We start from the raw sequence: 14,323 nt of genomic DNA, 5'->3' as shown, positions 1-14,323 counted from the left end.
CACTAAATAATTTCTGAATGTCGATTGAAATCGAATTGATTTCAAATGATCAGGACATTTCTTTTTTTTTCCACATCCTCCTGCCCTAAGAATTCATTCAATCTTTAATTAATCTCGAAGGATCATTGAGAGCAAGCTCTCATTTACAATGACATCGAGGGGTATAGTACATAATACAAAAACAATATAGTCAAAAAAAGTCAATCAATTAAACAATTTTAATTAATTAAAACAACTTCAGACTGTGAAATGGTTGGCCATTATAGATTCAAACTGACCAATGGATACTAAAGCATTGAGTTTTAAGGTGCTTTGCAAAACATTCCACGTGTCGGGGGCACAGAAGCTAAAAGCAGATTTTCCTAATTCAGTGCAAACTCTGGGAGAGTAAGCCAATCACCAGAGCGAGTATGATAAGGTCCAGAGCTCCAGTCTAGTAATGAAGTGATGTAGGGTGGAGGAAGATCATCGGTAATGGCTTCATACAGAAACAGATGCAACAGAGTGCAACATTGTAGGGGAAGTAGGTAAGACAAAAACACCTGAATCACATCATCTCGCTTATGCAAAAACACTGGTAACTAAGTACTGAGAAAATGTCACTGCACTTAAATGTTGCATAAAAAAGACCTTGCACAAGAGAGCGCTGATAATGAGCCAAGAAGGGAGGCCTGAGACAACAGGGCAATAAACAGATGACGCAACATAATCATTTGAGTAAAGTTTTGACTTTAATGGGGAATTGCCACTCATTCTTAACCGTTTCAGGTGTGTGATTAGAATTATTTTTGAACTGAATATTCCTGTGATATTTTTATTACCGTGTCCCAGGCCAGAATAGTTCGGTCACTATTTTGTGAACATGCAGCACTCTCTCCTGAAGCTAGAGGTCAGAGAGAGAACCCTCACGTCATTGTTGTCACATGGACGTGAGATCTGGCGCTGCTCCATAGACTGAGTTTGTCTATGCATAGAATCTTAAATTGACTCTTCACACACCCAAATTATGTTTATATTTGAGCAAATAAAAGAGTCTGAGCCAGAATATATATATATATATATATATATATATATATATATATATATATATATATATATATATATATATATATATATATATATATAATAATACATTTTATGGACCCACAGATTTGGTGTCTCGTTAAATGTCTATGGAGAATAGTTCTCTGTGATTTCTGCACAAGAATAACATATCAATGACAATTCTTAAAAAACGGGTGGCACTCTCCTTTAACTCTTGGCACAACTGCCAGCGAAATTACCCCTTTTCTAATGAAACTGAGTAATAATCACAGTTCTGCAAAAGGACGACCCTGATGTGGTCAGTGTGACTGTGTTGTGCAAACGCAACATTTTCTCATGTTCGCTAGACAAGGTGATGCAATATCAGTGGGAAAGAGAGAAGAGTTTTGTAAGAGTTACAAAGAAGTTCCTAACGTCACGAGAACACAAACCGTTTCACCATCACTAAATAAATTCCTGTATTTCTTTGCTGAGAGGGGAAAACGTTATTTTTCTTACTGATTTTTTTACAGAGGTATTTTCGGGAGGATGATGAGGAAGGAACAGAAAAAACACAAAAATAAAGTAATCAAGTATTCACAAGTACCGGTATGTGATTCCAGTAGTGTATTCTGTCGTTTTGACCATTTTGATTTGGTGACATTGTCCTTTGAGCTACGTAGCCTTCGCTTGAGAGTAGACTGGGCTTGTAGTGTAAGGTGGAAATTGTAGTACTTAGGTACACAGTGTTGTACCCATGACCTTTTTATCTAGTTTATTTGATTTAAACACAAATTTCATATAATTATGCTCAACTTATTCCAACCAATTGAATGAGTGGAGCCGTATTAACCCAGCTACCTTGAAAAACTCTCATATACTAGAGACCATAGGTGTATCTTCTCCTTTGAACCAGGCGGGTCTCAGAACTACTTGTAGTGTATGATGGAAATTGTAGTACTTGTACAGTGTTGTACCCATTACTTTTTTCCTAGTTTTTCTCAAGTTAAGAGGGAAAAATTATTTTTTACAAAGAGATATTTTGGGGAGATAAGGAAGGAACAGAAGAAAAAAAACACAAAAAAAACTATTTATTATCCAATCTACAAAGGGAAGTAATCCCATTTTACATTCTAGCGTGATTCTGATACCCATTTAACAACTCCAGTGCATTTCAACTGCCTTCTTATCAGATATACCCCCCAGTTACAAGTTATGGAATCGGCACACTGAACGTTCTGCTTCTGAAAACAATGTTCTTCTAATCGTCGTCTAATTGGCAGAAGCCTAGAAGCTATTGGAATATCTCTCAAAATCTTCTATTACAAAAGGCAATGAATTGCAGACCCCGATATCTTTCTAATGTGCAGTCGTCAAATGTGAAATAACTTATCTTGATTTTGGACCACAGACTGAGTGTGTCAAGAGTGAGAGGACGAGGCAAGACGGGGTGCAGCAATAGCACTTTTCCACTTCCAATAACAACAACTTTAACCCTCTGACGCCTACTGTACTTACCCCTTCCTGGTGGTTACTGAGACCCTGAAGATTAATTGGGACCCTGAAGATTAACCCACGGTTAGAACTGTGGGACAATTAATTTGTCTGGCCATATGTAATAGACATTGTGTTTTAATTTGCGCCTATTCAGATTCTGAACGTTTAAGAGTGTATAAAGGCTCGGGACGTCATTAAGGAAACATATGATGGCCGTTCCCAAACTCAATTATGTGTAATAGATCGCTGCAGTAAGTGTTAGGTTGATACCATTAGTCACGAGCGTGCCATGGTTGGTATCTATGTATTCGTCAAGGTCTCTAGTTCCACATGATTCCATTACTGTATCTTCGCTCCAGCTTTAGACTTGAGCTCCAGCCCCTGAAAGATGGTAATGTCCACCCATGTTGCTGGAGGGACGGTCGTCTCAGAGCAAATCACATCCATTACATATTAACTATATAGACTAGGACCAAGCCTTTGGGGCCGTTGGACAAAAGTGATTGCGATATAATCCATTTTTCTCTCTAATCTAATGCGTGCATTGTTATAGATGCTTCTATGTTCCAAACATACAGAGAAAGCAGCTTTGTTTTATTTCATACTGAACTGGTGTCAGGTTTTATTTGAGTCTCAAAATCCTCAGATACAGAACTGTGAATACTAATATCCTGTTTGAGCCTGGTATATCGGTCTGATGCTCGATACCGGTATCGGTATCAATTGCATCCATAGTGGCAAGATGACACCAATGGACATGCGCTGTATGACTTACGATATAGCAGGGCTCGCAGTAGGCCTTCTTCTCCACAGCGTAGAAGGGCTTCCCGCGCAGCTTGCTGCTACACGTCATGCACACGAAACAGTCCACATGGAACACCTGGTCCATGGCAGTGCAGCCAGTGCCTTCACCCACTACATTCTCCCCACAGCTGGCACAGCGTCCTGGAGAGGAGAGGAGAGAAGAGGAAGACGAGAGAGGAGAGGAAAGAGGGAAGGAGAGAGGAGAGGAAGATGAGAACGGAGAGAGATAGCATGTCTATTTTATCATGCCTATTTTTATCGTGTTATTTTAAATGATAATAAAATCTTGAAACTTGATTTGTCTTGTTTATATCAGGGTCCCCCATTTTCCTTATAATACATTTACATTTAGTCATTTAGCTTTTAGACTTACAAGGTGTTAGTTTGGCTACATTTACCATTGACCGGCAAAACAACATTTGAAAAATAAATGAAATGGGAAAAGAGGAACCCCCCCCCCCCCCCCCCCCCAAATTAAAAATAAAAATAAAACAGCCAGAAACTATACACTGTTTGAAAAGGAGATGGAAGAAGCAAAGCTTATCTGTTTCCATCCCCCATCAATAACTAATTGCAATATTATATATACTTCAGCAAGTACAATATGACACGATTTCCAATACATATGATACAATACAATTTGCAAATACTTCAACTACACACAACACAATCACACATGCACACACACACACACACACATACACTAGACTATACTCTCATGTCACCCTTCAAATCATTCTCATACAATACGTTGGGCTTCCTCCCTGGTATAATTTGTGAACACCATATTTTTTCTTGTCAGGAAGGCTGTGGTGTATGACTCTGTACATGAACTGGGCGGTTTTGTAATCCACCAGGTCCTTTAATTTCAGGACTGAAACTTTTAAAAACAAAGAATTTGTATGTGCTTTATAGCTCTCATTGGTTACAATCCTGATTGCTCTTTTTTGGAGCATAACCAAAGGAAGTAGGTTGGTTTCATAGGTATTTCCCCACACCTCAACACAATAATTCAGATAAGGACCAAAGCATTATATAAGATAAAAGAAGATTGTTGGTTCAGCCAATACCTTGACCTCCATATTACATGGCTTATGTGAGGCTTCCAACAAATTGACATAACAAAAGAGCCTGACGCAAGGTGTTAATGTCCCCAGAGAGAGAGGGGGGCCATGGAATACAATGCATTCTGGGTAGGGTTGTAGTTGTTTAACACACAAGTGTGAAACTCTCCAGAAAGTTTCAAGGCGATTAATCTCTGAATGTGTTTTGTGATATCACCATGATTCATAGGAAGTAGCTTGAAAAGTATCCCACCAAAATGTTCAAGTGATGGCTTATTTTGAAGGTATGAATCTGTACTTTCATAATATGTAAAAAAGAAAAAATTTGACGTTGCCTCAACAAATCCATCCTCCCCACGGCTAGTCACATATTGAATATATACAGTATGTACAGTTCAGTTATCCAACTAACATGGGGTAGGCTTAACAGTTCTGGGTCAGAGTCAGACAGGAAGTACACTGATCTCAACTCATTCACTCAAAGATCACGTTCCAGTGGCGGCTCGCCACTAGGGGCGCTCGGGCGCCGCCCCCCCCTCTGGCCCCTGGTTATATGAGAGAAGAACAAGAAAAATAATTTTTTTTGTTTTTTGTTTTATAGCCCTATAAATAATATAAACATGTTTAAAATGAATAACATTTACTCATTTTAAGTATGTTTGTGTTTCCAATGCACAATATAACGTTAATATATAAAATAAAAAATACTCGTTTTCCTGAACAGGAAGTGACTCACTTTTTTAAAATTTTTTGTATTTCTCGGCCCGGGCTAGACGCAATAGCGCTCTGAGTGCGCGTCACTGTTTGATCGCTGTATCCGTCGCAGCCAATCAGTGCGTAACGCGTTGTGCGTTGAAATATGACTATTATGTTGGAACCCGGGCGCGATTTGAAGCGGTCTAGGCAGCAGCGTCAAGAATTTCCTTAGCCGCATTTCGCGGAGACGCTCTCTGATTGGCCGACGCCAGTATTTTTTTCCGTAGCAGCATTTCGCGGAGACGCTCTCTGATTGGCCGACGCCACTTTTCTATGTTCCAATTTTAGGTTTTCTAGCTTGGTAAAGATAGTTGTGTTGTTGTGAGATCAGATGCAGCTATTTGTCTTAGAGCGTGACTGCAAGTTCTTTCGACGGTTAAGCTTAGGCACTCTTTCAAAGTTGGTTAAGGTTAGAGTTTGTCTTAGAGCATGGCGATAGAACGCCAGGTAGTTTGCAGTCTGTTCGACGCGGAAATGGACAAAGAAATCAAGTACTGTCTTGTTGTGGTGCTAACAGCTAACAAGCTATATGGCGGATGCAGTCTGGACAGTGGACAGTGGTCTGGATATACATCATCAACAGCGGATTATACACTTTATCAAGCCCACCATGTTTCAATTAAACAAAGTGAGTTTATGCTGTTGTGTTGTGAGATGCAGCTATTTGTTGTTATCTCACACAGTACTTGTTGGCTATAAGCTATATATGGATGCAGTGTGGAGGGACATGCACAATGGACAATGGAGTGGATATACTTTATCAAGCCCTGCTGCCTGCTCTGCTGTCAACTTAACAACAACAACAAGGTAGATTTGCAATATCGCTCGCTCTCTCTCTCTCTCTCTCTCTCCCTCTCTCTCTCCCTCTCTCTCCCTCTCTCTCTCCCTCTCTCTCGCTCTCTCTCTCCCTCTCTCTCGCTCTCTCTCTCTCTCTCTCCCTCTCTCTCCCTCTCTCTCTCTCGCTCTCTCTCTCGCTCTCTCTCTCTGCCTATGTGTGTGTTTGGAGACGGAGCGAGTTTGTTTCTAACGTTTCTATTTATATATTGTTTCAAGTTGTGAATTAGACTGTACTTTATTTGGCCAATGCGTGGTACATGTTTGGTATAGCGCCCCCTAGCGCCCCATCTGGAGAATAATCCAGGAGCCGCCACTGTCACGTTCAGACTACTTGTTTTGGAAACACACTGTAAAAAAGAAAGTGAATAAAAAAACAACTTATCCAATAGTTGATTGAGTTATTTTGTTGCAGGATGACTATACGGTATGTTGCTATTCCGCCAGTACTAACAGCCACTCACTAGCCTTCAAAGTACAATCAAAGTATATTTTATGCAAATCTTTGTAAATTATATATTATGCTATTTTATTGCACTACTTTTATTCTCATTCTATGTCTGCAGTTTATGGATTGCTTTTATTTAGTCAGAAACGTGCTAATAGTCTTTTATAGATTCTAATGTCAGAAATCTATCATAATCATAGTGTCCAAGGTGTTTGAAAAACTAATTGCCAAACAGGTCACTGATCATCTCAATAACAGCTCCTTCCCACTGCACTTCAGAACATCCCACTCCACTGACACATGCCTTCTCTATTTGAACGACCACATCAAACAAGAGGTGGACGCGGGCAAATACTGCGGCATGGTCATGCTGGACCTACAAAAGGCCTTCGACACTGTCAATCACAATCACACCATTCTGATTGACAAGCTAAAAGCAATTGGTTTTGATAGTCAGTGAGCTGGATACAATCCTACCTGGAGGGGAGAGAACAGATGGTGGAGGTAAACGGTACCCTATCCCCCCCCCTCACAGTGAGCTGTGGTGTTCCACAAGGAAGCATACTAGGACCGCTATTATTCCTAATTTATGCAAATGACATGTCGTCAGTTTATGACTGCAACCTGTTCCTGTTTGCGGACGACTCAGCCCTGCTGGTCTCTGACAAGAACAAGTTACAGGTTGAAAAAGCCCTCAGCTCGGAACTAGGCAAAATCTGCATATGGCTCGCCGACAACAAACTATCATTACACATGGGCAAAACAGAGTCCATTCTCTTCGGTTCAAATAACAAACTCAGCAAGACTGACGGCTTCTCAGTTACAGTGGGTGACAATATTGTCACAAGGAAAGATGAAATTACCTACCTGGGTTCCATCCTAGAGGCTAATCTTTCCTGTGACAAAATGGCAACCAATGTAATAAAAAAAAGTCAACCAACGAACTCGATTCTTGTACCGGATCTCCTCTCTGGTAAACAAGAATACCCTGAAGACTCTGGCAGGAGCACTCATTCAAGGGTACTACAACTATGCTTGCACCTCATGGTACTAAAGCACCTCAAAGGCACTAAAAAACAAATTACAAACATCTCAAAACACCTCACCCCTGCCCACTTTGACAACCTAGGATGGCTTAGAGTAGACGACAGAGTACAGCAACTTGCAATGGGCCTGGTCTACAAGATACACTACGCGACCAAGGTACCCATGTACATGTCAAAATACTTCCCAAAGGTCAGTGAATACCACGATCACAACACCAGAGGGAGCTCCACAAATCATGTTAAACCCAGATTCGGCTCAAACAAGGGACTAAACACGTTTCGCAATTATGCCACATCAATGTGGAACGCCCTACCCACAGCTGTAAAGGAATGTGAATCACTACCCACTTTCAAAAACACTCAAAGAACACCTACGGGAGACTGCAATTCGAAACTGGCCCCTACAAATGTCCTAACCCAGTTGTACAGTAAATGACCAAGTATGGCTTTGTCAGTATTCCAATGTACAGTGTACAGTGTCCCCCCACCTCCAATGTACAGCCCCCACCCACCCACCCAACCCCACCCCAACCACCCAACCTCCTCCAATGTACAGTTTCTACGTCAAATGTATATACTCTTTTTCTGGACACTTTTTGTATCACAAACAGTACTGTATTTGCAAATCTGATATGTCATAAATGTATATATGTAGCAGTACTGTCCATCTGTATGTCATGTATGTCATATATGTTATGATGAATTGAAAATGGGGGACCCTGATGTAAACAAGACGAAAGTCTTTCTCTGGTCTGCATCCCCTTAACAATTGTATGTATTGAGCTGTACTGTACTGTACCCATTCTGCAATCTGTTAATAAACTTTTCAATCAATCAATCAATCAGTCAGTCTTGGGTCCAATCCTGTTCAGCATGTACATTAACGATTTGCCTTCTGTGTGTGGCCAATGTGATGTACTGATGTATGCTGATGATACAGTGATCTTTACACAAAGTAAAACCACAGAAGAGGTTGCAACAAAATTGTCTAATGTCATGGTGAATGTCACATCCTGGCTTAAGAACAGCTGTTTACAATTGAATGTATCTAAGACTGTCTGTATGTTCTTCTCCAAGGGCCACAGAGAAGTTGCAGAGCAGGATATCTGCATCTCCGGTCAGAAATTACAGGTAGTATCAGAATATAAGTATTACACATAGACCCAAACCTTAGCTTAAAAAATCACATAAAAAAGGTCTGCAATAAGGTAAAGTTCAGCCTATCAAACTTCAGGTACATAAGAAACTTCCTTTCAACCGAGGCAGCAAAGCTATATTTTCATTCAATGGTTCTTTCCCACATCACATACTGTTTGATAACCTGGTCCAATTCACATTCCACCATTCTGAAACCACTTCAATCACTTTACAAACAAGCAATACAAATTCTAGACAAGAAACCATTCAGGTACCATCATTGTCACATTCTAAAAAAATATAATCTACTCAGTTGGGAAAACCTGACCCTATATCAAAACGTCTGTCTAGTTTTTAAAATAAAGTGTAGATTGGCTCCTCCTCCTTTGTCCGGTTTCATCAACCTCAAGTCTGCCTCAACCAGGAACACTAGAGGTGCGGCAAGGGGGGACTGTACAATCCCTTTAAAAAAAAGTGTATTTGGCCAGGCCGTCTTCTCATACAGAGCATCCCACCAATGGAACTCAATTCCTCAAACAATTAGAGTGTCCACATCATACCATTCATTCAAGTGCAGGGTTAGGGAATGGCTAATTGAAAACCAGAACTGTCAACACTGAGGTGTCTGTGTGTGTATGTGTGTGTGGATATGGTGCATCTGTCTATGTCTGGGTCTCTTAATATGTCATGATGTGCTCTGTCCTTGTGTCCATGACTGTATTGTGACCTGTATCCCTACTATGTCTATGTGCTTTTGTTGTGTTTTTATTCTAATGTTATTTATCTTGATTTTATTCTGATTTTATTTTATTCTGTTTTTATTGCTAACCCTTTTTTTACACAGGATTTTAGCCTGTACCTTCTGGCAGGGGGACTGCCAATGGAAATTAGCCTATTGGCTAAAATTGGGTGCATTTACATTTGTAAAATGTTTTATTAATGTGCACTGTCCCCCTTGAACAAATAAAGTAAACCTAACCTAAACCTAAAGAAAATTAAAAAACAGAACATGGCGGGAAACACAAAAGAAATATCCTAACCCTCAAAAATGGCATAATCACACTCCCATATTCAATAACAATGCACTCTTAATGGGAAAACGCCCTATAAGATTCCCTATATGGGAAGAGCAAGGCATACACTCATTAGGGGATATTTTTAATAACCAGGGCTTCTGCAGTTATGTCGAAATATGCACAAAGTTTAACCTCACCGAGTCCACATGGCTTTTTTACATACAGTTAAAGCTATGTCTGAGGTCTCACGGTGTTCCATTACTCATACCAATCGAACACCACAGATACCACAAATTTTTCTATGAAAGAGAAAAATTGGGAGGTTTTGTATCAGGTTTTTATTATCAATTACTAACGTCCTCGTATGAAACCCTTCAACTAGACACTGTCTGGAGGAGGGATATACCAGACCTGGAAAATGACTTTGATTGGCAAGGAGCCTGGGCAAATGTCCGACTTACATCAAGGAACCCGGATCATCAACAAATCAATCTGAACTATATTCACAGGACATACTTGACTCCTATAAGGCTGTGCAAAATGGGGCTTAAACAAGACTCCAAATGCTCCCAATGTACAAATGGGGACGAAGGAACATTTATGCACATGTATTGGGACTGCCCACCAGTTAAGGCATTCTGGAAAGATGTGTCCCAACAAAATTTTTGTTTTGCAATAATAAAAAAAATATAAAAAAAAAAGGAAGAAAATTAAAAAAAAATATTCTGGGAGGTTTTAATATCAACTTTCTGCTCATTCTATGCCTGTCTATAATTATACCAATCTTATGCAAATTGTATGCCTATGTCTATTTTGTGTCTACTGTACATCACTGCTGTGAAGCACTTTGGGCTGCAATTCTTCTATGAAAGGTGCTATACAAATAAAGTGTACTATTATTATTACAACAAAGCCATCTGTAGCATTTCTCTTAGGACTATCACCACACAACAGTCACACCCATAACACCCCCCCCCCACCCCCCATTTGGAAAGTAATAGGCTTCACTGAAGATGAGAGAGATGCACATCTCCAAGTGAATGAGTGCTTTCATTACCAACAGAGATATCACATCTATACTGACCACTGATGAAATCAACACACACACACACACACACACACACACACACACACACACACACACACACACACACACACACACACACACACACACACACACACACACACACACACACACACACACACACACACACACACACACACACACACACACACACACACACACACAGAGAGAGAGAGGAACACGGGCATTAAAGGCACTTCAATCTGAAATGACAGCCTTTTGAGGAAAACCTCCTTTCTTCTTAAGTGATCAAGTGCCAGCGGGATGTAAGGACCGGCTGCAGACATCAAAAACCCACTGAAAACTTTCCAGAGTTTGCCCCGTTCACCTGATACAGGAGGATTGTAATTGTTTTGTCGTAGGTTAGCCATTATTATTGTTGTTATATTTATTGTAACATTCACACCATGTATAACATTAGGTTGGTATTGGTAAGTTAACTCATTCCTTAATATTATAGTTGATATGGTGCTATATTATTCACCTATTATGCTCATCTTTATTTCTATGTTCCTCTTCTCAGGTACCTGGTTGGTTGACTCAGTCCATCACTCATCAAGGGGCGGGTGGATAAAACCTGAGAGGTCACAGTTCTTCAAGGCCCTTGGCCGTTATCCTAGTGGTGTGTAAACTCGCTAGTTAACCTTTTTTGCTTTGGTAGCATTTATGGTTAGTCTGCTTACCTGAAAAGGAGTGTGACATCGTGACCGTCACTGACCATGACCAATAAGGAGGAATACGATCAATCCCTGGGATACTTGCAAGGTGCAGTTAAATGTTACACACTCCCAAATATCAGAGCGGCCTAATCCTCCTTTTTAATTCAAAGACTGGATAAGGACAGGATTAAAATAATATAATCGTGCCTCTTTATAGAAACCAGATACATCACAAAGAATGTGACACGGACGACATCTATTCCCCCCCCCCAAAAAGTCAGGCTTTTAACGATGAAAGGAAAACTTTAGAAGCAAAACTCTGGTCTTTGTGTTTAGGGGGCATAAGTGATATTACTGCGTGGAAAAGGGAGCCTGATTGCATATTGTGGGACACGGCATTTGGATATCTTTAATTGACTTGAAGATATCTTTAATAAGAGTTTAAGATGTCCTCAACTCAATGCAAGTTATCTTCAAGCCAGTTAATTTAATGGTACTGTCGATTTAATTAGTGGTATCTCAATAATAGGGTTTGGAAAAGATATCTGAGAATGTTTTCTTTCTTACACATCTGAAGACAGATAGGATCTCTGGCGGGAAAAAAAAAAGTACGATATATTCAATTAATTAAAAAGTTAAATTCTGTGGATCGTTTGGTATTTTTTTTTTTTGCTTCATCCGAGGCTGATTCGGTAATGATTGACACTCTGTGTTCCAAACGGAGAGGTTCAAGTGCGTTACAGACGAAGAGGGGGCTCCAACCCGGAAGGAAGATAGAGTTATCAGACGCTTACGCTTCGCACAGTTCCACTTGCTGCCATATCACAATCAAACAGCGGGGTGGCGTGGAGTTGAATCTGTCTCAGGTATCAGCAGAATTTTCTTTTTGGTGGACCGCTATATGTGTTGTTAAGATCAAATATCCGTCTCGACTACTAATGGTATTTTAATCTCTGACAACCCTCCAATTATTTTGTCACTAGTCTCATTGTAAATCTGAGAGGGAGTTGCTTTTAAGAAACAACTTGGATCAACAGCCAGTTCTGTTTCAAACTCCTTTGCTGGAGACGCCGGAATTTTGAGACTTGGATGACAGACAAGCTTTAATCATGTAATACATTGTTTATTCATTTGTTAGAGAACAAGTTAATGGTATCAGTATGATATTTGACTGTTTGGAATGAGAGGCGTGTAAACTCAAACCCAAAAGTATAATTGAGTGGAATAAGAAAGTAATTGAATGGAAAACGGTTCTCTCTCCATTACTGACCGTAATGTGACAACCGCTGAGAATCAATCAAATGACGAGTTTATTTCACAAAGTTTAACTTAGTTTGAGTCGACATGATTCTCATTCCAACCAATCAAATATCTTACTGGTATGACCTTTAACATAAGAGGGAGCTGCATGTTAAATGAGATCAGATCATTCTTTATTTGATGAAGGCATTTGTTTTGTGTCGGAAGGCAGAATACTGCATTATGAAAAAGAAAACACAAGACAACCATGTTACAAGACAGACAGACATCCAGTCGAGACATCAGAGAGATAACCATGTTACAGGACAGACAGACATCAGAGAGACAACCATGTTACAGGACAGACAGACATCCAGGCGAGACATCAGAGACAACCATGTTACAGGACAGACAGACATCCAGTCGAGACATCAGAGAGACAACCATGTTACAGGACAGACAGACATCCAGGCGAGACATCAGAGACAACCATGTTACAGGACAGACAGACATCCAGGCGAGACATCAGAGACAACCATGTTACAGGACAGACAGACATCCAGGCGAGACATCAGAGACAACCATGTTACAGGACAGACAGACATCCAGGCGAGACATCAGAGACAACCATGTTACAGGACAGACAGACATCCAGGCGAGACATCAGAGACAACCATGTTACAGGACAGATAGACACCCAGACGAGACATCAGAGAGACAATGTAATTAACCCCTTCCTTCCCTCCCATCCAATGATATTAATTTTGACATTGCACAGTAAGTCCATATTGCACAGTCCTTAGCTAAAATACTCATACAGAGTATCGGTGATACTAGCATAATAGTATTTGACTAGTCACATTAGAAAATCCAGTGGCATTTAAATATTCTAGGCTCTGTTAACCATACTGTACAAACTCTGAACTCTGTGGCCTATACTTTATACCTGCCTACTGCCTTCACTGTCTACAATGGCCCTACACTGTAATCATAACTACTGTACCTACCTCAAACTAACAGTCTACCCATATAACTCTGTATGATAACATGTACAATAATGCTTATTTATATATTTATATTTACTATATATATATATATATTTATTTATCCACATCTGTACAGTACCTGCACACATTTGTATATACCTGCATATAACCCAGATAACTTTGTATGTATCCCTTACCTACTCTTACTAGTTATACCGCTGGCCAGTATGACCTACTACCATAGTGTCTTTATACATGTATCACCGTACATAATACTATAACACTGTACATACATGATTAGCATTATTACTCAGTAGCTTTATTATACTCAAGTTTAATCACCTGTACATTGTATATTACATTTAGTCATTTAGCTGACGCTTTTATCCAAAGCGACTTACAAGTTCTGTACGACAAGACAGCAAGAAGGGTACAACTCTATCAGCTGTGATTGATGAGTTTTAGACTGTGGCATTTGCGAGTGCTTAAAATATATCTTATATTATATCTATGAGTCTAATAACGCCGTCGGGTCTCAGTGAGCTGCTTCTAGTCAACATTGCCGAGACAGATTGTTTTTTCATTTGTACATTTCCGTTTTATACCGTTTTGAATAGAGTATGGTTTGGATGTTTTTCAGTCATTCCAGGAAAAGGCGAGAAAAATGCATTTGACTGTAATCCAGTCATCACGTGATTATCTAATCATCCTGAAATGAACACTAGATTAT

General features: G+C 39.9%; 1 protein-coding gene across 3 annotated transcripts in view; it reads right to left on the bottom strand.

The window, feature by feature from the left end:
- Nucleotides 1-14,323, bottom strand: part of lpp (LIM domain containing preferred translocation partner in lipoma) — a 411,859-nt gene that overhangs the window by 55,204 nt on the left and 342,332 nt on the right. For all 3 annotated transcript variants that reach the window (XM_084307814.1, XM_084307813.1, XM_084307815.1), the window contains one exon: nucleotides 3,296-3,465. In XM_084307814.1, coding sequence (XP_084163940.1) covers nucleotides 3,296-3,465 — 170 coding nt within the window. The remainder of the gene's footprint in view (nucleotides 1-3,295; nucleotides 3,466-14,323) is intronic.

This window comes from Notolepis coatsorum (genome assembly GCF_963971535.1).
Source record: "Notolepis coatsorum genome assembly, chromosome: 2".
Classification (NCBI taxonomy): Eukaryota; Metazoa; Chordata; class Actinopteri; order Aulopiformes; family Paralepididae; genus Notolepis; species Notolepis coatsorum.
The sequence above is the reverse complement of the archived record's forward strand: the minus strand, read 5'-3'. Positions and strand labels throughout refer to the sequence as shown.